This window comes from Mustela nivalis, assembly GCF_964662115.1.
Source record: "Mustela nivalis genome assembly, chromosome: 9".
In the NCBI taxonomy this organism is placed as follows: Eukaryota; Metazoa; Chordata; class Mammalia; order Carnivora; family Mustelidae; genus Mustela; species Mustela nivalis.
The window spans coordinates 45,406,300-45,429,840 of record NC_139028.1 but is presented as its reverse complement, the minus strand read 5'-3'; the positions used below and the strand labels follow the sequence as shown (position 1 = coordinate 45,429,840).

The window sequence follows — 23,541 nt, the reverse complement described above, 5'->3', positions numbered from 1 at the left end:
ATGAGTGATGGAGGCCTGGAGCAGGTGCATGGAGAAAGCCAGTCCAGAGGGAGGAAGTCCAGAGAAAAAAATTCCTAGTAAGAATGACTTTGGACAGCAATAGATAACGCTAGTCTTGATGTAAGATCTGGAAATACGAGATGGGATGGGCACCAAGGATTCTGCCATAATCCAATGTCCGTTAGGAAATACCTTCAACGGATCCATGGATACAAAAAATTACAGAATAGCATCAAGCTTAGGTGTTTGGCTTTGGAATAAAAGTCCTCATTTGCAGCTCCATCATGCTCTCCTCCTAGGGTGTGACCTCTCTGAGTCTTGGTTTCTTCTTCATAAAATGAGGATCTCAGAATGACTGACTTCCTAAATTAGTAAGTATCAGAGCTAGGATAAGAACTACACAAATACAGTAAACTGCTTCTACGACACACATACCTAGACTAGCAAGTGGCCAAGATCTACGTTAGTGAAAAGGAACACCAGTCACGAAGGTGTTCCTTTAGAAGGTGTCATGATCTGCTTCTGTGACTTATTCATATTGTGACCCTTTGCTTCCCCTTTTCTATTCCTACGTGGATATGCATTTCCCTGCTCTAACTTTACTTCACCTGGGGCTTTGTATAGCACGGGGCTTCTCAAACTTCACTGTGTATACGAGTTGCCTGCCGATCTAGTTAAAATGCAGATTCCCAGCTGATGCTGATGCTTCTGACCTTTGGGCCATAATTTTGGAAGCAAGGGTGTGAATAACTGTTATGTTCACAGGTAAATGGGAATAATTTTGGATGAAGGGAGCTCTGACGCAGGAGTCCTGATTCTTTTGGATCAGACCTAGATCAGTTAAAACAGCCCAGATAGCAGTGACAAAGAAAACCTTAGTGTGAAAGTTGCCTGCCCCAAGCTTGTGTCGGTGGCCAAACTATAGTATGATTTTTTAAAAAGATTTTATTTATTTATTTGAGAGAGAGAGAGGGCATGAGCGGGGTGAGGGGCAGAGGGAGAAGGAAAAGCATACTCCCTGCTGAGCAGGGAGCCCCAACATGGAGACTCCTTTCCAAAGCTAGGCTCCATCCCAGGACCCTGAGATCATGACCTGAGCCAAAGGCAGACACTTAACTGACTGAGCCACCCGGGCGTCCTTGTAAGTATCATTTTTTTTCCCAGTTATTAATACTGACAACTTAGCTTTTTAAAAATGTGATCTAAGGTAGGATGGACACTAACTTTCTTGGCCCAGAGAGTGCCCATTAAATGCTGGGTATTTCTACCCCCATTTTATAGATGGAGACTGGGTTTCAGAGAGATGAACTGTTAAGGTTTTCAAACCCACATCACCTTCTTCCAGCTGCAAAACTCTTCCCACACCACCAGTCCTCCTCAACTGCTATGTGCTTTCTGGGTTGCAAATAATCTCCTCCCCCCACCCCAACCTTTCATTTAAACTTCGTTCTCTTTTTAAGTACGGAACCCACAGTCTACACATTAATGGCTTAAGAAACATCAGTACATTAATACATGATATATTAGCAATGTGCTAAAGAAAGACTTAAAATATGAAACAAAACCAATCAATTTCCCAAACTCTCCCCTCATTTCTCACTCTCCTTAAATAAATGGCCCAATTCCTCACCACCCTGGAACTACCCACACACCTTAAATATATACATATATATATATATGTATTTATAGATTTTAAAAGCCTTTCCCAGCCCATCTTTCCTCTTCCACTGGGCACTTTTAGTCTCACTGCTGGTGGCAGGTCTAAGGGGTCCCACTGAGATACCGTCATTTATTAAACTCTGGTGGGGTTTATGGCAGAAAGAGGGAGCAGTTGGGAGATGGTCAGATGGTTGATTATTTCTGTTCTTGCAGGGATTCCTGTGATGTCTAAATGGGGCGTCTCACTATCAGAAGGGGCCCCCAAATGTGGGGTGACAATCGGGTGGAAGTCGGTGGCATGGGAGGTGGGAGAACTCACCTGAGGCAGAACAAAGGAGATAGATGTTTACTGGATACACCCCAAGGGAGCAGTGGGCAGGACAGCAGAGAATATACTGTCTGCAAAGAAGCAGTGGGTAGGGGCTGTTTTTAAAAGGAGAAGATGAAGAGTTACGGCAACGTATGGAATTCTGCCTTGTTTGGGTAATAACTGTGCCTGGTTGTAAGTAGCCCATTGGTATGTTAGGGCCTGTGGATATTTTTGAGGTGGGTCTCCTGATGGGCCTGTCTGTATTCAGCCGGGGGGAGGGGGGTGGGTGTCCCTGTGGACCCTCTCTACCTTCCATCACTCAAGCTTGTTTGCCTAAAAGTACCCTCTATGATTCCCTTTATTCTGGATTTTACTGCAAGAGTTAGTGAGGGAATCCCCTCCTCCCCCCGCCAACCACCACTATAATGCCAGCCGCTTGTACTGGATGGTTGTGGACAAAGACTCATGTGAACTCAGAACAGTGAAGCTCTCAGCATCTGAGAAGTGTTGAAAACAGCTCCAATCTTAAAAGCCTCCAGCTGCATTTTGAGGAGGGGTAGCATCACACAGCAACCAGTCACACTGAAGTCATCACTGTGTTGGGCAACTCTTCCACTTGAGTCCTGCCTACCAACATTCATTCCCAATGGTAGAACAATATTCAAGAAGGTAAGTGTAAATACCTCTCCCTAAGCCTACAAAATATAAAAGGACCTAATTAAAAATGAAACAAGATGGGATTGGAAGGGAGACAAACCATAAGTGACTCTTAATCTCACAAAACAAACTGAGAGTTGCTGGGGGGAGGGGGTTTGGGAGAAGGGGGATGGGGTTATGGATGTTGGGGAGGGTATGTGCTATGGTGAGTGCTGTGAAGTGTATAAACCTGGCGATTCACAGACCTGTACCCCTGGGGATAAAAATATATTATATGTCTATAATTAATTAATTAATTAATTAATTTTAAAAAAATGAAACCCAGAACACCTATGAATACATAGAAAAAGGGGTTTTTTTGGCTTTTGCTCTGTTTTTGTCTCCTGTGCTCTTAAATAAATGTATTAAAATAAAAGCCAAAAAAAACCTAGCATTTACTACATGCTTTGTGCCAGGCATGTCTTAAGACCTTTAAACCTTACAACTGTCTTTTTAAAGATGAGGAAATTAACTTTCGGGGAGGTTCAGGAACTAGCTCAAGGTCTGAGTTGGTAAAGCAGGTATTTAAATCCAGGCAGCTGGACTCGAGGCCCAAGATCTTAACTATTCTTTGATACTATTTGCCAAGATGCCCAGATGTTGCTTGCCTATGAGAATTTAAATATAAAACTATAGTCTCTTACCATTTGCAGAAAGAAACAGAAACTCTCGTTCAAAGCAGTTTAAATAAAAAGAGGGATTTAATAGCTTCTGTCAGTAAGCTGGAGAGTGGGGTGAATCCAGGGACTTGAACACAGGATTCTCTGTGTTTGCAATGCATGTCAGTTTCATTCTTTCAGATTACCTTGTGGGGGACCGCATGTTGGGGAAGCTTCAGTTTCATACTCTAAGATTAGCCCAGAGAGGATAAAATTCATCCCTCTGGCTCCAGTAAGAAAAATTCCTGTGAAAGATTCTGATTGGCCCAATTTAGCTCACATGGCCTGGAGGGTTGGGACTACACTAAGAAAGTTACTAGAGAGAAAATACAACATAGCTGCTGTATTACATAACATGGCTATACCTCTTGGTAGCTTACAAAACGCTCTCATGATTCAACCACCTGTGAAGAGGGCACACGATATTTTAGTACAAGTAGTATTAAAATAATGGTGATGGATTCAAGATGGCCACAAATTCTTTGTCACTCTCTCCGTTGAGGGATGTGGTTCATCTTCCCTCACTTAAATCTGGGGGCTTGCCCTATGGTACTTATCAAAATGAGGCTGAACTTACTGTAACTACTTATCAGTTTTGTCTTTGAAAGTCCCTGCACCTTCTACTTTCTTTCTCTGGGAAACCTCACATTGAGGATATTCCCTCTTAAATCCAGCTAGTAAGAAATCAACCCACAAGGAAAGGCCACAAGAAGGCATTCCATTCAACAGTTCCAGCTGAGCTTTCAACTGACACAGTCAATGCCAGCCATAAAGAGCGAACCATTGTGGACGTTCTAGTGTGGTTTGACTGACAACAACAGAGAATCAAAACAGAAACTAGGGCTCATTGGCTTAGGGTCCTGCAGCTAGAAATCTCAGAGTTGGGATGCTAAACCAGATGTTCTAACTCTAAGTCCACTGCGCTTGCTTTGATTCTTTATTGCTTTCCATTAAAGGCAGAACAAACCTTAATTCAAAGTCTCCAATTGTAGAATTTCTGCCTAGGATGCAGGTTGGGGAAGGGGAGCTTATCATTCACTCAGCAAACATTTACGAAGATTTATGTGGCCAGCAACTGAACAAATGCACTACTGGTTCTTGAGGAACTGAGTCTAATCAATAGAGAGCCCCATAAATAGCTCATTTCAATAAGAACTGGTAAGTGCCATGATGGAAAAGGTGCAGGGTGCTTTTGAAAAACAAGGTGGACATTAAACCTAGCCCACAGCCTGAAATAATGGGCACATCTTTTGTTGGGTGTAAGAGGGTATCTCTGAGTCTATGTTGAGGATGTTGAAGACTATATTTAGAATGAATACAATTGTCCATCAAGATCAATGTGAACTGGAAATGGGGAAGGCACACAGGGAGGAAATATTCTAGTATTTAGGATAAGGACAGGAATTCTAGCCCTGATTCCACCCTTCACTTATATGCGCTTTTGACCAAGTCACTGAATTCCTCCTTAATTCATCTTTGTTGTTTGCAAAGGTGAGGTGGGGGGGTCACACTATCTCTTCAGGTATTTGGGCAGTTCCTTTCTCCAACTCCCTTTAAGTTTTGATGTTCCTTAGGGTTAGGTCCTTGTTCATTGCTCTTCTCACTCTGCAAATCCTCACTAAGTGATCTTATCTACGATGGCTTTGGTTGTCACTCATACGGAAATGATACCCAAGTCTAAATGCCACGCCAGTTCTGTGGGCTGTCTACCACTGTAGTCATCCGCTTACTGCACATCACAAAATGTTCCACACCTAAGTCAAGTTCAGTATGTCCAGAGCTGAGCTCATCACCTTGCCCCCTTAACTGACTCCCACTTCTGCTTTCTCCCTTGGTTGGTAGCACCGCCTTTAACATTGTTAGTAGCCTGTGAGGTTAACTTCACTCTCAACTTTTCCCTCAACCTCACATGCAATCCTTTGTCAGTATTACTAGTTTTACCTCCTAAATATTTCTGCAATTCTTCCTTTGTCTATATCCCATAAATAGTTCATATTCAAAATATTCGAAGCTTAACTCGTTACTCCCCCTCCCCCCAAACCTGCTCCTATTCCTGAGTTCTAGCAGGATGCTATCCCCATCCACTCAGGTGCCAAATATGGAACTTAAGCATCATGGTTGATTTCTCCCTCTCCTTTGCTTTCCATAGCCAGGTAGCTGCCAATTTCTGATGTTTGGCCTCGTTTGCGATCATCTTTCACTTCCTATAGTCGTATCCTAATTGGTTTCCCTGCCTTCAGCCTTCATAACCTCTGGCCTCTTCTCCACCACCATGCCAAATCTCATCACGTCACCAACTTCCCTCTTCCCCCCTCCCCATATTCTAATTCTTAGATTCTTGCCATGTTTTACCTCCAGCCTACAAAATCTAGGATGGGAGCCTTAATGCATTTACCCTTGTCTCCCCTGAACCTACCACACTATACTTGGCACATACTAGTTGCTCAATAAATATGAACCTGCTCTCATCCCTTGATTATAGTTTAAACTGTGACATGGTGCAGATGTATCAGACCTCCGGAGGCACAGACTGTCACAATATGGTTCACTGCTGTATGAGCCAGAGCCCCTTGACGAACGCTGTGACACTGACTGCAGAAGAACAGAACCAAATGAATTCTACAGTCAATGCACAAAAGGACACCCATCCCAAGGCATCTTCATAATAGGGCCTAAAACTAAAGTCACCCTCAACTCTCTGGGCAAATATTTCCCCCTTTCCGGACCTCTGTCTCCTGACGTCTAAAGCAGGCACAGAGAGAGGCAGTAACCCTCAGAGCCTCGGCAGGTATGAGAAATAATGGACCGCTACGTAGGGCTTGGCGTGTGCGCGGGCTTTTCCGGCGCGGCCGTCCCAGCGGCCCTCGCGGGAGGCGGGACTAGCCCGATTCCCGCCGCTCGGCCCCGCCATTGGCGGGCGGTTTGAATGACGGAAGTGACGGGAGCTTGGCGATGGCTGCCCCGCAGGCGCACAAACGGCTGCTGGGAAGCTGGTGGGCCGCGGGCTCCTGGGAGGTCTCTGTCTGAGCTGCCGTTCCTGATTCCGGGCCCCCGGTTTTCAGGTGAGTGACGGACGAGCCGGCTTCCCGTGGCCCGGGCGTGCACACCCTCCCGAAGTCCAGGAGCTGGGGGGTGTGCTCCCCAGGGAGGGGATGCCGTGAAGGCGCGGCGTCGGGAGCGCGGCGCGGCCGGGGCCCTGGCTGGGGTCGGGCTGGCGGCCGTAAATAGTGCGGGGAAGGGGGGTGCCCCCCGACGCAGACCGGCTGCTTGCTGCCAGAGGCTGCTCCCGGGCTTTAGGCGCGTGTGGCCTTGCGCGCCCTCCCCAGGTGGGGTCGCGCGGGGTCCTTGGGCTTCCTAAGCAGGGCTGGCCGGGAGGGCCTCCGGGCTGCTCCCGCAAGCGCTTCGCGAGGCGTCCAGCCCGCTCTTTCCCCAGGGCCCCCAGCCCACCCGCCGAACTTGTCCTGAAACCCGGGAGCCGTTTAAGAGCATTGCTTGGAATTATTTCTTGCAGAGAGCGAGCGTGCTTTTTTGCTCTCACCTTTAATTCCTCAGGTAGTTAGTCGTGCCACAAGCAGAGCTTTTAAAACAGTGGGGAACATTTGAGTCCTTAATCCTTAGAGAGTATTTGGCAGTTTCATATTAAGTCACGTAATCATCAGAACAACCTGTTGCGGGCGCCTGGGTGGCTCAGTGGGTTAAGCCGCTGCCTTCGGCTCAGGTCATGATCTCGGGGTCCTGGGATCGAGTCCCGCATCGGGCTCTCTCTGCTCAGCAGGGAGCCTGCTTCCTCCTCTCTCTCTCTCTCTGCCTCTCTGCCCACTTGTGATTTCTCTCTGTCAAATAAATAAATAAAATCTTTAATAAAAAAAAAAAAAAAGAACAACCTGTTGCGGTAGATGTTGTGATTCCCATTATATAGTTTAAGAAAGCGACACCACAGTAACTTAAATGACTTGGTCAGTATTTTCCTGCTGTAAATGGTCGTGATGAGTCTTGAACAGAGATCGTCTACGTTCAGTATTTTGTGATTGTGATATGCCAAGTGCTGTTTAATTCTCAGGACAAAATCTTAAAAGGTAAGTTAATATCATCTGTTCCTGGGTAGTATTAATACACAGAATTTAAGAATCCATACTGATCTGAATAAATGGCTTAATAAATGAGAGAGGGAGCAGGGGAAGCTCTTCCTCACAGTAGGATTCCAGTTGGTAAGTGTAGAAGGAATAGTGACAATAGAATATGCTTTTCGGTTAATGCTATAGTTAATGCATCAGACATTAACATCACCAGTAGTGTTAAGACACCATAACGTAATTTAGTGCACTGAGAAATGGTGTGTCATCACTTCTTTGGTGTTCTTGCCAAAAATTTGTAATCTCAGTCTAACCACAAGAAAAGATTAAGCAAATCCAAATTGAGGGACATTCTACAAAGTAACTGGCCAATATTTTTTAAAAGTCGGGAGGTTGAAAAGAAAGGCACGGACTGAAGAACCGTCCCAGATTGGAGAAGTCCAGGGAGACATGACAATTTCGACAGCTGTGAGAATGTAATTAACAGACCTTCAGTTCCCATTTTCTGAAATCCATTTGCATGGATGCTTCCCCAGGACTGTTTTTGGCCAATGATAGAATATGGCATGGACATTCAGACAGGCCTATTCCTTAGAAAGTAGGGACTTTCCCTTAACTCTGGGAGGTCTTACTAAAGACCTTACTGGGTAGTCATCTTCCCAACTTTCCCGTTTTCCGTTCAGTGTCATATTTGCATGGAAGTCTGAATGCTCCCTCTTTTTACTAGCTCCCTCATTTTCCCTCACACAGGCATTTCTCCTAATAACATCTTCGGAGGTTTAATCCTGTCTTGTCCTCTGCTTCTTGGAGGACCCAGAATAACACAACAGTCGAAAGAAAGTGGGTTGTCCTTGGATTGGGTCCTGTTCCAGAAAATGGATGTTTGTGGGATACTTGACAAAATTTGAATAAAGTCTGTAGGTTAGTTAGAAGTATTGTGCTAGTGTCAGTTTCTTGGTTTTGATCATTGTGCCGTGATTGATGTTTAGAGACACTGGGGAAAGAGTAGATGGAAATTCTAAGTCTGAAATTATTTCCAAATAAGTTAAAAAAAATTAAGGAAGTTATATGCAAGAGAAAAATTACTCTGCCACATCTCAGGAGGTAAAAGTAACAAATCTATGTTTCCTTATAATCCCCAAGCAAATGAGATGATAGATACGCACAACAATCTGAAAAGACAGGTTTTTTTCCCCTTTCTTATTAAGGTATAAACTTAAAACACACAAATCTAAGTGTTATCACTTGGGGAATTTTTACATAAGTATACAGCTGTGTAATCATAACAGAGCAAAATGCAGATCATCTCTAGCATCCCTGCAGGCTCATTTGTGCCCCCTTCTAGTCATTAACCTACAGAAAGGTGACCTCTGTTTTAACCCTTGTTTAACAAGACCAATCATGGGTTAATCTTGTCTGCTTGTTTTTGTAGTTTGTGTAAATGGAATTTTACAGTATGTTCTCTTTTTTGTCCTTTTTTCCCATGATACTTTCTCTGAGATTTAGCAGGAATTAGTTTCGATAGTTTCAATATGAATTCAGAGACCTTCAGAAAAATTATTAAGACTGAATTTAACCTTGGTCATTTTCTCTTCTTTGTTCTGTCTTTCCTTATTCGTCAATCCCCACTAGCAAAAGATACCATTTTAAACAAAAATTTCCTCATCCCACATGTTTTAGCATATCAGAAAGTTAGGAGCCACATGGAATAAGGAAACCAGATTCTTCTTTTTAATCTGGCATTAGATCCTGTCACTTAGGTCAAGTCCTTTAGCACAAGAGGCCTTTGATTCTTCATTATAAAATGAGGAAGACAGTCAGCACTTTAACTGCTGTTACTTACTAGAAAAGATTTTCAGATGAAAGCAATTATTTCTTTTGGGCAGAAGAGTCCGATTGTCCCTATTAGATAACTTGAAGTCCTTATAGCCAAAAACAGTATCTGTCCGTAGTATGTGAAATACTGCCTGATAGTTGTTATTTGTTAAATTAACTTGAATATTAAAATAAAACTATAACCTCTGTCCTTCAGTTCTTAGCAATCTAGCTAGAAAAGTCAGAGTGTAATTGATGGAAAATGAGGGCAAAGTAATACCAAGACAGCATTAGATTGGTCCCCACATTGAGTGTGAAGATAATGTGCATTCTGGGTGGGCAAGTCAGGAATGAGATGGTGGGTAGGTGAAGCAAAAATTACTAGAGGACAGTTTCATGAATGAGTGGAGCTTCAGCTAGCTTCAGAAAGATGTAAGTATCCGTGTTGTAATCTAGAAAGGAGAGTGAGAACATTTGAATGTCAGTGGCATTAATAGGACCTAACACCTGACTCCTGTGAGCAACACAATCATTCTCAGAGAAATTTTTAAAGTGGTCATTGATCTGAAATAAGCACACCATTGTAATTATTAAAGAATTGTTGAGGGGTTGATGTGATTCCATATGATACAGTGACACTTGGTCATCAAGTTATAAACAATAGACTGGGAGTTGAAACTGGGGGCTAGGAGCCCTTTGCAATTGCAGCAGTCCTGTTGGTTGTGAACAAGTTCTCAAAGTTCTAAAGTGTAAAATCATAATGCTGAAAACATTTATTCTTTGCTAAAACACTTTTTTAAGTCTTTGTGCTTTTCTACATTTAATGTAGCTCTGGAAATCCCAGTAGGAAGTAAGTAAGGTCCCAGATACTGTAGGTAAACAGCACTCTGCTGTCAGGGGCAAAAACTTTTTCAAGTAATTCTGGTTCACCCTCCACTTGACCCCGTCTCCTAATTTGAGAATCATCGACTTCAGTGCTGAAGTTAATAATTATAATTTGAAATATAAGTTGGCCTCAGTTTACCCAAATTATTTTGTGTATATATAGTCCTTTAAATGTCAAGTAGTAAATGTATTTTTAACGTTGTTCTGATCTTTGCTGCCCTGTTTAAATAGACTTTTTTTTTTTTTTTTTTTTTAAATTCAGAAACTTTAAAGTACCTGGAAATGAAAAGAAAGGTAGGGAATGCTGGCAAGCTGAGATTGAGTCCTAACGAGGAAGCTTACATTTTAAAGGAAGATTATGAAAGACGACGAAAACTAAGATTGCTGCAGGTAAGATTCATCTGGAACAAGATTTCTAATTCTTTGTCTTCCCCAAATTATTAGTGTTTTTATTAGAGTAGAGAGTTCTGAAGGTTGCACTTAAAACCCTTTTCTGGTTGTTTAAGAGCCCTGGTTCTTGTGTACTAACAAATTTAGGAAAATTTGGAAAAATGGTCTGAAATGGTAAACAGATGAAGAGTTTGAAGATAGGGATTGACTTGATAATTACTGGAAAATGGCTCTTTAAACATTTTCCAGACAACATGTTACTGATGAAGGTTAGATTAGGAAGATAAGAATGGCTTTGAGGAAGACTTGCTGGAAAGATTATTAGGTGCTGTAACATTTATTAAGAAGTTGTAGATTATTTTCTAGAAGTCTTTTCAGAGTAATATAGTTAAGCCCTTGTGAAGCATGTTTAAGACTTTGTTTATTTGAGAGAGAGTGAGCAAGGGAGAGAGAGAACACAAGTGGGAGGAGGGTCAGAAGGAGAGGGCGAAACAGACTCCCCACTGGGTGGGAGAGCCTGACGAGGGGCTTGATCTTGGGACTCCAGGGTCATGACCTGAGCTAAAGGCAGCTGCTTAACCAACTGAGCTGCCCAGACACCCCTGGGCTATAAATTTTATTGAACATCCTTAGCAATTTAAGCTCTTAACAGTTATTACGATGGTAATGGTGGTCCTGTTGGTGCTTGGGTTGAGGAGGAGAAGACAATAGCTAATAAGTTTGAGAACTTTAGAAGTAGTCTTGAGATCTTAACTTTTTTACATTGCTTGATTTTCCATATCACGTAGGCCTTATCTAATATGACTATTCGGGAGAATTGATACACCTGAGGAGAATTCATTTAAGTTCCTATTTCCAAATAGCTTTCCAAAAAAACTTGAAGTAAGCCTCTTTTCATATAATCTGTTAAATATGCATTCTTTAGGTTCGAGAACAAGAAAGGGGTATCGCTTTACAGATAAGAGAAGACATAAAACAGAGGAGAAATCAGCAATTAACTCGTTTGGCAGAGGAACTAAGGACAGAATGGAAAGAATCACAAACTCAGAAAATAAAGAACTTGGAAAAGCTATATTTGGCAAGTTTAAGAAGTATGGGAGAGGGACACCAACATGCCAAAGAAAATGTGAGTGCTTATTTGACTACCTGTCTGGTAATGGGTATGAGTAAAAAGTAAGTTGTTTGTGGTATGCATGCATGTATAGGGTTTGTTTTAGCCAGCCTGAACTTCTTTATGTTTTCTATGATTATTTTTTTAAATTATAGTTGACATTCAGTATTATACTAATTTCAGGTGCACAACATAGTGGTTTAGCAATTACATACATTATGCAGTGCTCATCCTGATAAATGTAGTTACCAGCTGTCAACATGCAAAGTTATTACAATACTGTTGACCATATTCCCTATGCTGTGCTTTTCATTCCTGTGACTTATTTCAAAGCAAGAAGTTTGTACCTCTTAATCCCCTTCACCTATTTCACCCCTCCTTTGCCTGCTCACCTTTGACAACCACCAGTTATTCTCTGTTAGTTGGTTTCTGGTTTTTTGTTTGTTCATTTGTTTTGTTTTTTACAAGTGAAGTCATAAGGTATTTGTCTTTCTCTGAATTATTTTACTGAGCACATTACCTATAAACTCCATCCATACTGTCGCAGATGGCAAGATCTTTTTTTTTTTAATGACTGAGTGATACTCCATTGTATATATACACACCTTATCTTCTTTATCTGTATATCTGTCGATGGACACTTGGGCTGCTTCCATAATTTGGCTATTATAAATAGTGCTGCAACAAACATGGGGGTGCAGGGGCGCCTGTGTGGCTCAGTTGGTTAAGCATCTGTGTTTGGCTCATATCTTTGTTTGGCATATATCTTTTCAAATTAGTGTTTTCATTTTTGGGGGGTGAATACCCAGTAGTAGAATTACTAGATCGTTTGGTATTTTTATTTTTAAATTTTTTAAAGAACGTCTGTACTGTTTTCCACAGTGGCTGCACCAATTTACATTTCCACCAATAGTGCAACAGGATTCCCTTTTCTCTATATCCTCACCAGCACTTGTTATTTCTTTTCTTTTTTATTTATTTGACAGAGAGAGATCACAAGTAGACAGAGAGGCAGGCAGGGGGGCGGCGGGGAGAGCAGGCTCCCTGCTGAGCAGAGAACCCGATGTGGGACTTGATCCCAGGACCCTGAGATCATGACCTGAGCTGAAGGCAGAGGCTTAACCCACTGAGCCACCCAGGTGCCCCTGTTATTTCTTTTTGATACTAGCCATTCTGACTGGTATGAGGTGGTATCTCATTGTGGTTTTGATTTGCATTCCTTTAATTAGTGATGTTGAGCATTTTCATGTGTCTGTTAGCCAGCCATTTGTCTTTTTTGGAAAACTATTCTGATCCTCTGCTCATTTTGAAATTGGATTATTTGATCTTTGTTGTTTTGGGTTATATGAGTTATTTATGTATTTTGTATATTCATGCATTATCTGATATATCATTTGAAGGTACCTTCTCCCATTCAGTAAGTTGGGCTTTTTGTTTCTTTGTTTTGATGTTCTCCTTCATTGTGAAAAAGCTTTTTAGTTTGATGTTGTCCCAGTTGTTTATTTTTGCTTTTGTTTCCCTTGCCTGAGGAGACAAATCCAGAAAAATAAAGCTGAGTGATTCTAAGAAACTGCTACTTATGTTTTCTTTTCATAATTTAATGGTTTCAAGCCTTATGCTTAGGCCTTTAATTCCTTTTTGGTTAATTTTTATGTACGTTGTGAGAAAGTAGTCCAGTTTTATTCTTTTGCTTGCAGCTGTCCAGTTTTTCCAGCACTATTTATTGAAGAGGCTGTCTCTTCTTCATTGTATGTTCTTGCCTCTCGTTGCTGATTAATTGACCATGTAAACATGGATTTATATCTGAGCTCTCTGTTGTTGACATAGAGACATGGATCTCTATGTCTGTTTTTGTGCTAGTGCCATACTGTTTTTGTTTATTATAGCTTTGTGATACAGTTTGAAATCAGCAAGTGTGATGCCTCCAGGTTTGTTCTTCTTTCTTAAAATTGCTTTGGCTATTTGGGGTCTTTGTGGTTCCATGTAGCTTTTAGGATTATTTGTTCTAGTTTGGTGGAAAATACTATTGATATTTTGTGAGGGATAGCATTGACTTCATAGATTGCTTTGGATTGTATGGACATTTTAACAAATGAGTTCTTCCAGTCTGTGAACATTGAATATCTTTCCATTTATTCATATCATCTTCAATTTCTTTCACCAGTGTTTTTTAATTTTCAGAGTACAGGTATTTTCACCTCAATTAAATTTATTCCTAGATATTTTATTCTTAGTGATGTAATTGCAAATGGGATTATTTTCTTAATTTCTTTTTCTGCTACTTTATTATTAATGTATAGAAATGCAACAAATTTCTGTATATTAATTTTGTGTCCTGCATCTTTACTGAGTTCATTTATTATAACAGCTTTTTGGAGGAGTCTTCAGGGTTTTCTATATGTAAAACCATGCCATCTGCAAATAGTGACAGTTAAATCTCTTCCTTTCCAGTTTGGATGCCTTTATTACTTGTGTGATTTCTGTGGCTAGGAATTTCAGTACTATGTTGAATAATAGAGTAGACATCCTTGTTTTGTTTCTGATCTTAGAGGAAGAGCTTTCAACTTCTCACAGTTGAGTATGATGTTAGCTGTAGGTTTCTCATAAATGGCCTTAATTATGTTGAGATATGTTCCCCCTGAGCCTATTTTGTTGAGAGTTTTTATCATGAATGGATGTTGATTTTTGTCAAATGCTTTACCTGCTTCTAATGAAATTGATCTTATGGTTTTTGCCCTTTGTTTTGTTAATGTGAGTTGTGGTTCTTGAACCATCCTTGCATTCCTGGAATAAATCCATGATTGTGGTGAATGATCCATTTAATGTATTGTTGAATTCAGTTTGCTGATATTTTGTTGATTTTCACATCTATGTTCATCAGGTATAGATGGATCTGATTTTCTTTTTCTGCAATTTTTGTCTGGTTGTGATATCAGGATTATGCTGGCCTTGTAGAATGAATTTGGAAGCATTCCCTCTCTTCTTTTTAATGGAATAGTTTGAGAAGGAGTCAGTATTAACTTTTTAAAATGTTTGACAGAATTCACTAAAAGTCATCTCGTCCTTGACTTTTATTTATTGGGAGTTTTTTTATTATTGAGTCAGTTTTATTGCTAGTTATCAGTCTGTTCATATTTTCTATTTCTTCCTAATTCAGTCTTGGAAGGTTGTTTCTGGGAATTTATCCATTTTTTTCTAGGTTGTCCAATTTGTTGGTGTATCATTTTTTCATAGCAGTCTCTTCTAATCCTTTGTTTTTCTGTGGCATAACTTCTCTTTCAAATTTTATCTTTATTTTTATTTTATTTTATTTTATTTTATTTTACTTTTTAAAGATTTTATTTTTTTATTTGACAGAGAGAGACATAGTGAAAGAGGGAACACAAGCAGGGGGAGTGGGAGAAGGAGACCAGGCTTCCTTCTGAGCAGGGAGCCTGATGCAGATTGATCGATCCCAGGACCCTAGGATCACGTCCTGAGCCATAGGCAGACACTTACCAACTGAGCCACCAGCCTATCAAATTTTATTTGAATGAACTTTTTTCTTGATGAGTCTGGCAAAATGTTTCTCAGTTATGTCTCTCTTTTCAAAAAACAAGCTTAGTTTCATTGATCTTGTTTATTGTTTTTTTTTTTTTTTTCCTTTAATCTCTGTTTGGTTTATTTCCATCCTTATCTTTATTTCCTTCCCTTTACTAACTTTTGGGCTTTGCTGCTTGTTTTTAGTTCCTTTAGATATAAGTTTGGTTACTTATTTGAGATTTTTTTGTTTCTTGAGAGAGGCCCATATTGCTATAAACTTCCCTCTTAGAACTGGTTTTTCCACATCCCAAAGAATTTGGACCATTGTGTTTCCATTTTCATTTGTTTCTATGTTTTGTTTTGTTTTTTATTTCTTTGATTTCTTTGTTACCCTTTGTTGTTTAATAGCATGTTATTTTCCATTTGTTTGGTGGGGGTTTTTTTCTTCAGTTTATTTCTTAAAGATTTTATTATTATTATTTATTTATTTACTTATTTTATTTATTTGACAGAGAGAGAGGGAACACAAGCAGAGGGAGTGGGAGAGTGAGAAGCAGGCTTCCTGCTGAGCAGGGAGTCTGATGTGAGCCTGGATCCCAGGACCCTGGGATCATGACCTGAGCCAAAGTCTGACTGAGACACCCAGGTGCCCCTCAATATTTTTCTTGTAATTGATTTCTAGTTCCATACTGTTGTGGTTGGAAAAGCTCCTATTATGATTTAACTTCTTAAATTTATTGAGACTGTTTTGTGCCCCAGTGTGTGTTCTATCCTGGGGGATGTTCCATGTGCACTCAAAAAGAATGTGTATTCTCCCATTTTTCTTGGGGGGTGTGGGGGTGGGATGGAATGTAATCTCTGTATATTTTAAGTCCATCTCTCTGGATGATCTGTGAATGTAAGTGGCTTTTAAGTCTCCTACTATTGTATTACTGTCACTTTCTCCCTTTCATGTCTGTTAATATTTGCTTTATGTATTTAAGTGTTCCTCTGTTAAGTGCCTAGATATTTACAGTTGTTTCAGCCTCTTGTTAGGTTAATCACTTTTTACTATGTTGTGTTTTTCTTTGTCTCTTGGTATAGTCTGTTTTAAAGTCTGTTTTGGCCTGATATAGGTATTGTTGCCCTGGCTTTATTTATTTATTTTAATTTCCATTTGTATAGAGTATCTTTGTCCAGCCCTTGACTTTCAGTCTGTATGTCTTTAGGTCCAAAGTTGGTCTCTTATAGGCAGCATGTAGATGGGTCATAGTTTCTATCCATTTTTTCACCCTGTCTTTTTTATTAGAACATTTACTTCATTTACATTTAAAGAAATGATATTGATAGGTACATACTTACTGCCATTTTGTTGTTTTCTGATTGTTTTTGTAGTTCTGTGTTCCTTTCCTTTTCTCTTGCTCTCTTCTTTCTCTTGTTCTCCTGCTTTCTCGTGTTTTGATGACTTTCTTTAGTGTTAATGCTTGGATTTCTTTCTCTGTGTGTCTGTTGTAGGTTTTTGGTTTGTGGTTATCAGGTTCATACATGGTGTTCTATGTATATAACAGTCTATATTAAGTTGATGGTTGCTTAAGTTTCGTTGTAAAAGCACTACATTTTTACTGCCCGTTTCATATTTTCTGTATGTGAGGTAGTGTTTTACATCTTTTTATTTTGTGTGTCCCCTAAGTATTGTAGATACAATTGATGCTTCTACTTTTATCCTTTAATCTTCATACTAGCTTTATAAATGATTGCTCTACTACCGTTACAATATATTTGCTTTTACATTGGAAAATTTTCCTTTTATAGTTTTCTCACTTCTAATTATGGCCTTTTCTTTTTCACTTAAGTCCTTTTAACATTACTTGTAAGGCTGGTTTCATGATGATGATTTAATTCTTGACATTTTAATTACGTGTCTTGGTGTGAGACTCCTTGGTTTAATGTTATTAGATGCTCTCTTGTGCTTCCTGGACCTAGAAGTCTGTTTACTTCCCTGGGTTAGGAAAGTTTTCAGCCACTGTTTCTTCAAATACGTTTTCTGCCCCTTTATTCTCCTCTGGGATCCCTACAATATGAATGCTATTACACTTGCTAGTGTTTCAGGTCCCTTAACTTACTCTCATTTTCTAATTTATTATTTTTTAAATTTTTACTGTTTAGCTTGGGTGCTTCCCGTTACCCTGTTTTGCAGCTTACTGATTGATTCTTCTGCATCCTTTAACTTACTGTTGATTCCCTCTAGTATATTTTCCATTTCAGTTACTGTATTTTTCAGCTCTGATTTTTTTTTTTTTTTAATTTTTTCTCTCTTTGTTTAAGTTCTCACTGAATTCATCCAGTCTTAAATCTGGGGAGCATCTTTCTCACCATTACTTTTAACTCTTTACTAGGTATATTGCCTGTCTCCATTTTGTTTAGTTCTTTTTCTGCGGTTTTGCTTTGTTCTCTCATTTGGAACATATTCCTCTATCTCCTCATTTTGTCTGACTTTCTGTGTTTGTTTCTGGGAATTAAGTGGAACAGCTTCTTCTTCTGGTCTTGAGGGACTGTTCTTAGGTAGGAATGTCCCCAGTGCAGACTGAATGTGACTGGTAGCTTTGGCTAGCAAGTGGAGCTCCTACAGTCATGGGAAGGGGCCAGGTATGCTGTGCTGTGGGACCACCCTGATGGAACAACTAGAATGGGGTTGGGATGGACCAGGGATCTCATGTGCTCTCAGCTAGGACCGTACTAGCAAGATGACTAAACTGAAGCGGTCTGGGTTTCCTGGGGTGCTCCATGTTGGGGCTGCCCTGGCAGACCTGCCTCAACTTTTTGGTGTATTCATGTATTACAGTAATACTGCTGGGTGCATTTCCGAGTAAGAGTCACGGTCTTCATGTGGTGTTTAAAGTGGAACTATTCTCTTCCAGTCCTTAACTATCTGGGTAAATAAAACAACCTTCTGAGCCAAAAATTGTTTTAAGCATTTTGGACAGATTCATTGGGGTGAATTCAGATTTCTCATTTTATTGTGATTCTTCATACCTCTAAGACATGTGTAGTTGAATGTTTTGTAATCACTTGTATTTCATGCACAAATAGTAAAAATTCTTTAATGACTTGCAGAAAGACGAAGTAGAACTTTAACACTGTTCCCTGACCATGTTTTGTTTATTGTGAGTCATGGTTGGAAAAGACTAGATTGTGGTCCCAGAGATAGTTGCACAAAATAAGCAACCTAGTTCCAAAGAAGGCAGGTCTTTGATATCAAACAATTAGTGAGGAAAATAAGTATCTTTAAGAAATATGTTCTTGCTCCTTGAGTTTACTCTTTGTTTTTAGTAATAGCCTTAGATTGTGACATCTGGTTTTTATAGTGTTACTTATGCCACCATTAACTTTGTGCTTCAGTGAGTGGAGGGGGTATTGAGTACCTATCAATATAAGTGAACTAAATATAAGTGAACTAAATGTTCCAATCAAAAAGACAGGGTGAAAAAATGGATAGAAACTATGACCCATCTACAGAGTTTCAGTGAAGAAACTGCTTCAATGCAGTTTCTCAAACGTCAGTTACTTGAATACCTTCGTGATTTTGCCCTGACTAGAGAACCACTGATACTACTTTTATGTTTGGCATTTTAATCTTGTTTAACATGACATTTTAAGTAATATATATTTTTAGGAACCTGATTTGAATGCTCTGGCACGGCGGGCAGCAGAAAGAAGAAGGAAAGCAGAAATGAGGCATAAAGAAGCTCTGAAATTACAAAAGAGTAAAAAAGAAGAACTAGCGAAACAAAAAACCTGGTAAAGTAATAATGAAATTCATCCCATTTTCCACTGAAACATGATATGACTAGAAGTAGAGAGCATACCGGGTACTGTTAAACATAATTATTAAATACAAGTCATATGGTATATCCATTGGTTTGTTAAACTTGGTTTAAAAAATAACAGTGGAGGGCGCCTGGGTGGCTCAGTGGGTTAAGCCACTGCCTTCGGCTCAGGTCATAATCTCGGGGTCCTGGAATCGAGTCCCACATGGGGCTCTCTGCTCAGCAGGGAGCCTGCTTCCTCCTCTCTCTCTCTGCCTACTTGTGATCTCTCTCTCTGTCAAATAAATAAATAAAATCTTTAAAAAAAAAAAACAGTGGAGATATGGTTTACCTCAGTGCACAAAGTAACACGGGAGCTTTCTCTTCTCCAGTGACTTTAGCAATTACTTAGTTTCTGGAGAAATACATAGCTAGCTCAAAATGCATGTTCCCCAACTATCTGCCTCTGATGTAAAAGAAAGAAAGATCACTGCAATTAAGAACATGAAAAGAGGTTTAGACTCTTGGCAAATCATTTTTGCATGTTGTAAAGTTGGTGGAGCCTGTTACCAGTCCATGATGCTCATTTTGTATGGTGTCCCATCTTTATCAACATTTCTCGTTTTTATTCTGCATTATTTTTTTTTTTAAGATTTTTTATTTATTTATTTGACAGAGAGAAATCACAAGTAGATGGAGAGGCAGGCAGAGAGAGAGAGGGGGAAGCAGGCTCTCCGCTGAGCAGAGAGCCCGATGCGGGACTCGATCCCAGGACTCTAAGATCATGACCTGAGCCGAAGGCAGTGGCTTAACCCACTGAGCCACCCAGGCGCCCTATACTGCACTACTTTAAATGAAGAAACATTAGATGTTTATTGGGTCAGTTTTACCGAAGGTCTTTATGTCTTTAAAGATACACCTCTTTTACTTGGTACACATTTTCTTACATGACCAGTGTGTATAGATTGTTTTTTGTTTTGTTTTGTTTTGTTTTTTAAGATTTTATTTATTTATTTGACAGACAGAAATCACAAGTAGGCTGAGAGACAGGCAGAGAGAAAGGAGGGGAGCAGGCCGCCCGCTGAGCAGAGAGCCCGATGTGGGGCTTGATCCCAGGACCCTAGGATCATGACCTGAGCTGAAGGCAGAGGCTTAACCCACTGAACCACCCAGGCACCCCTAGATTGTTTATTAAAGAGCATATTAAGCCTATAGGACCAGGCTGGAAGATTTCTTGATATCCTGTGGCATTTATATTTTATCCCTGAGAGTTGTGATCTAATATTACCTGAGACATTAATTTAGGGCATCTCTTGTCTTTCAAGGCATATAACAGCTCGAAAGGAAGCACTGCTTGTGGAAAAAGAGAGATCGGCCAAAATTACAAGTCTGCCACCACCACCCCCAGCTCTTTTTGAGGTGAATTATTTTGAATGTTGAGAAGAACTAGGTTGTAATACTTCTTTACTGTTAGAATTCAGTGCAGCTCAAAATTTCGTTTGTTTAAACTTAATTTTTAAGCTTACAGGTAACACATGAATATGTCTGGAGTATTTAAAAATATTCCTAGAGGGGCGTCTGGGTGGCTCAGTGGGTTAAAGCCTCTGCCTTCGGCTCAGGTCATGATCCCAGGATCCTGGGATCGAGCCCCGCATCAGGCTCTCTGCCCAGCGGGGAGCCTGCTTCTCCTTCTCTCTCTGCCTGCCTCTCTGCCTACTTATGATCTGTGTCTATCATGTAAATAAATAAAATCTTAAAAAAAAAAAAATTCCTAGATATCATTTTGCCCTTTCTTTAGTGTATATCTCTGATGTGTAAGTACTTTTTATAAAAGCACAGTACTTATATTCCTGATACCTAATATTCAGTCTTTATTTAGTTTTCACCAATTGTCTTAATTTATTTTAGTTGTTTCAAAAACTATGTTTGACTTTTTAAAAACTATAACTCGTTTGGTCTTCTTTTTTAATTCCCTTTATCTACAGAGGAAAAAACTAGATTATTTGCACTTTTTCACATTCAAGACTTGGGTTTTGTAAATAGTCATTACTTCACAGGTAAAGAAGTTAGGGTCAGATAAATTTACACAAGATTACATAAAGTGGATGAGAGAAGTCTGTTTCTCTGTGGGAGTAATATGTGTGCTTTTGTGATTTTGAGCATATTTTTAAAAAGACATTTATTGAGTAAAGTGGAAATTAATTTTAAAAGGTATTGGTTCTTTTATTTTATAATAGCTTGTTGTAGTTACTAAAATGGCTATCTGGATGAGTCTTACAATTACATAGTTATTTTTATCTAAAAAGAGGAAGTAAAAAAACCCCATAAATCTAGGGATATCTGATTTCACTGTATATACAAGTATATTTTCTGTAGGTAAGATCAGCATAAGTACCAGATATTGCCTTAAGCCTTTCATTTTGTCAGCCTTCCTGCTTTTATGTGGAGCCATCTGCCATGCCAACATTTGATGCAAGATTCAAATGAGAGTCAGATTTCAGTCACTCCCTCAGTATGGTGTTAAAAGGCAAGCAGTACTTTTATCCATGATGCCTTTTGATTTCCTTTGCTGTAATTCCTAATATGCCTATCAAGCCAGGGTCACATTTTTACATAAAGCAAATAAGACATCTGCATAAGTGCAAGTATGAATTATGTGCAAATGTGTAGTTGTGCTTTTTTCCCCAACTTTTTATTATGAAAATTTTCAATATAGAGAGAAATATACAGAGAAATTCAAAGGAAAACACAGTGAATAGTTGTTTACATCTATATATGTGTATAGATTTCAAATAGTATAAACATATACATTTGAATGTAAATTGTAGAGATGACATTTCACCCTGAATACTTTATTATACTCCTTATTATAAGAATAAGGACATTCTCTTATGCAACCAGAGTATTACACTAAGGAAATTAACATTGATTTCTTAATACCACTTAATATGCAGTCCATAATCAAGATCTCCAGTTGTCCCTAAGTTGTTTTACTTTACAACTTCTTTCTTTTTTAAACCAGAACCCAGCTGGGCTTTACCCATTGCTTTTGCTTGTCTTGTCTTTCTCTCTCAGTATAGAACATTATCTTACACAACCATAGTCAGCCTTTTTTTAATTTCAGACTCTTTGAAGAGACTAGTCTCTTATATTCTATTTTTTCTCATTTGACTATGGTGGTGACTACAAGAGATCTCTATCATAAAGGTATATTTTTCTCTTTTCAATGACCGATCAATCTGGGAGTTGATACTTCGGCACCAGGCAGGAATCTACCATTCTTCTACATTTATCCATTGTCCTACTTCTGTTTGGGAAAAGAAAAGACAACTTTCTCATCACTGGGCATGCAGCACCATAACCAAGTAATCAAACTTAGAATCTGTAATAGGGGAGCAATTTGCCGCTGTGCCTCCTGCTGTGGTGTGGTGTACAGCATCCCTGAGTTCCTGGTCTTGCCTTAATATGATCTAGCTTTTAAACCTAGATTCCAGGTAATGAAAAGAGAACCCATGTAGAGAAAAATGAATAAGGATAACTGATTAAATACAAAATTATTTTTATTGGGTCCAGCTTTAATTGAAAATACTGTTAACCTAATAATCCATTGTCTATGGTCCTTTTTCAGAACATTGAACTAAAGAGAACTTCTAATGTGAAAACTGGTAGATCCACCTATCATCATCTTTGCACTTTTGTGAGCAGAGAGACGGACACAGAGCAGGTGATTGACTTAGAGTTGTTTACAATCCTCACTTTGTTTCTCTGTTCATTGAAGTGAGTTATATCTATACATGTTCTCTGTGAAAAATTTGGAACTATACATATAAGCATAAACCATAGGAAAAATGACTACAGTTCCATAACCTAAAAGTAATGTGATTAATACATTAATGAATTTATTATGGCCTTTATGTATAAACATACACTTTTCAAAACGTAATTTTTGTAGGCACTTAATATCTCATGATAGATTTAACCATTGTTCTTTTGTTCATTTCTTTTTGTTTCTGTAAATAATGCAAACATAATCTTGTACATTTTTGTATACAGCTCTGAGGTATGTTTAGAGTAGACTCCTAGAAGAGAAATTACTGGTTTCAAACTATATAACGTTTGATACAGATACTTGATATGGATCATTAAATTGCCTTGTAAAAAGTATTGGCAACTTAGGGAACTAGTCATCATACTCTTCTCCATTCCCTTGTATGGATGATTATGGTTTAGAAAGTGTTGCCAGTCTTGCGAGTGAGAAATAATAATCATTGTTATTGAAATTGCTATTTCTTTGTAACTGGATTTTAATTTCTTTTCATATTGGATATATTTGGCTCCTGGGAAAACAGACTTTCTCAGTAGAGCTGTCCTGTGGAGTTTAGATTGCAGCAGATGCACATTTTGGTTAACTGCTTAATGGCAGTTGTTAAAATCACTATTAAGACCTAAGATGAGTATTCTCATTGTAGTATTAACTTTTAAGAAATAAGAATAAATCTTGATTTGTTTAAAATCGTGAATTATTATTACAACCTCATTCTTACTATCACGTAGAAATAACAACTTCAGTCTGTGGCTAACTTGCTTTTGTGGTTACTACCCTACATTTTACAGTTCTCTCAAGTAATGCTTCTTG

The 23,541-nt window shown here is 39.2% G+C and overlaps 1 protein-coding gene across 30 annotated transcripts in view; it reads left to right on the top strand.

The window, feature by feature from the left end:
* Positions 1 to 6,186: 6,186 nt before the first annotated feature.
* Positions 6,187 to 23,541, top strand: part of CEP295 (centrosomal protein 295) — a 53,979-nt gene continuing 36,624 nt past the window's right edge. For 8 of the 30 annotated variants that reach the window (XR_014299007.1, XR_014299008.1, XR_014299009.1 and 5 more), the window contains exons 1-6: positions 6,187 to 6,386; positions 10,360 to 10,487; positions 11,413 to 11,613; positions 18,773 to 18,897; positions 20,231 to 20,324; positions 22,534 to 22,629. Coding sequence is in view for 9 of the 30 variants with exons in the window: in XM_082684092.1 (XP_082540218.1) it covers positions 6,251 to 6,386; positions 10,360 to 10,487; positions 11,413 to 11,613; positions 18,773 to 18,897; positions 20,231 to 20,324; positions 22,534 to 22,629 (780 nt within the window). In the remaining 21 variants the exon portion in view is untranslated. The remainder of the gene's footprint in view (positions 6,387 to 10,359; positions 10,488 to 11,412; positions 11,614 to 18,772; positions 18,898 to 20,230; positions 20,325 to 22,533; positions 22,630 to 23,541) is intronic. The other 22 variants (XM_082684103.1, XM_082684100.1, XM_082684102.1 and 19 more) reach the window with 10 other exon arrangements.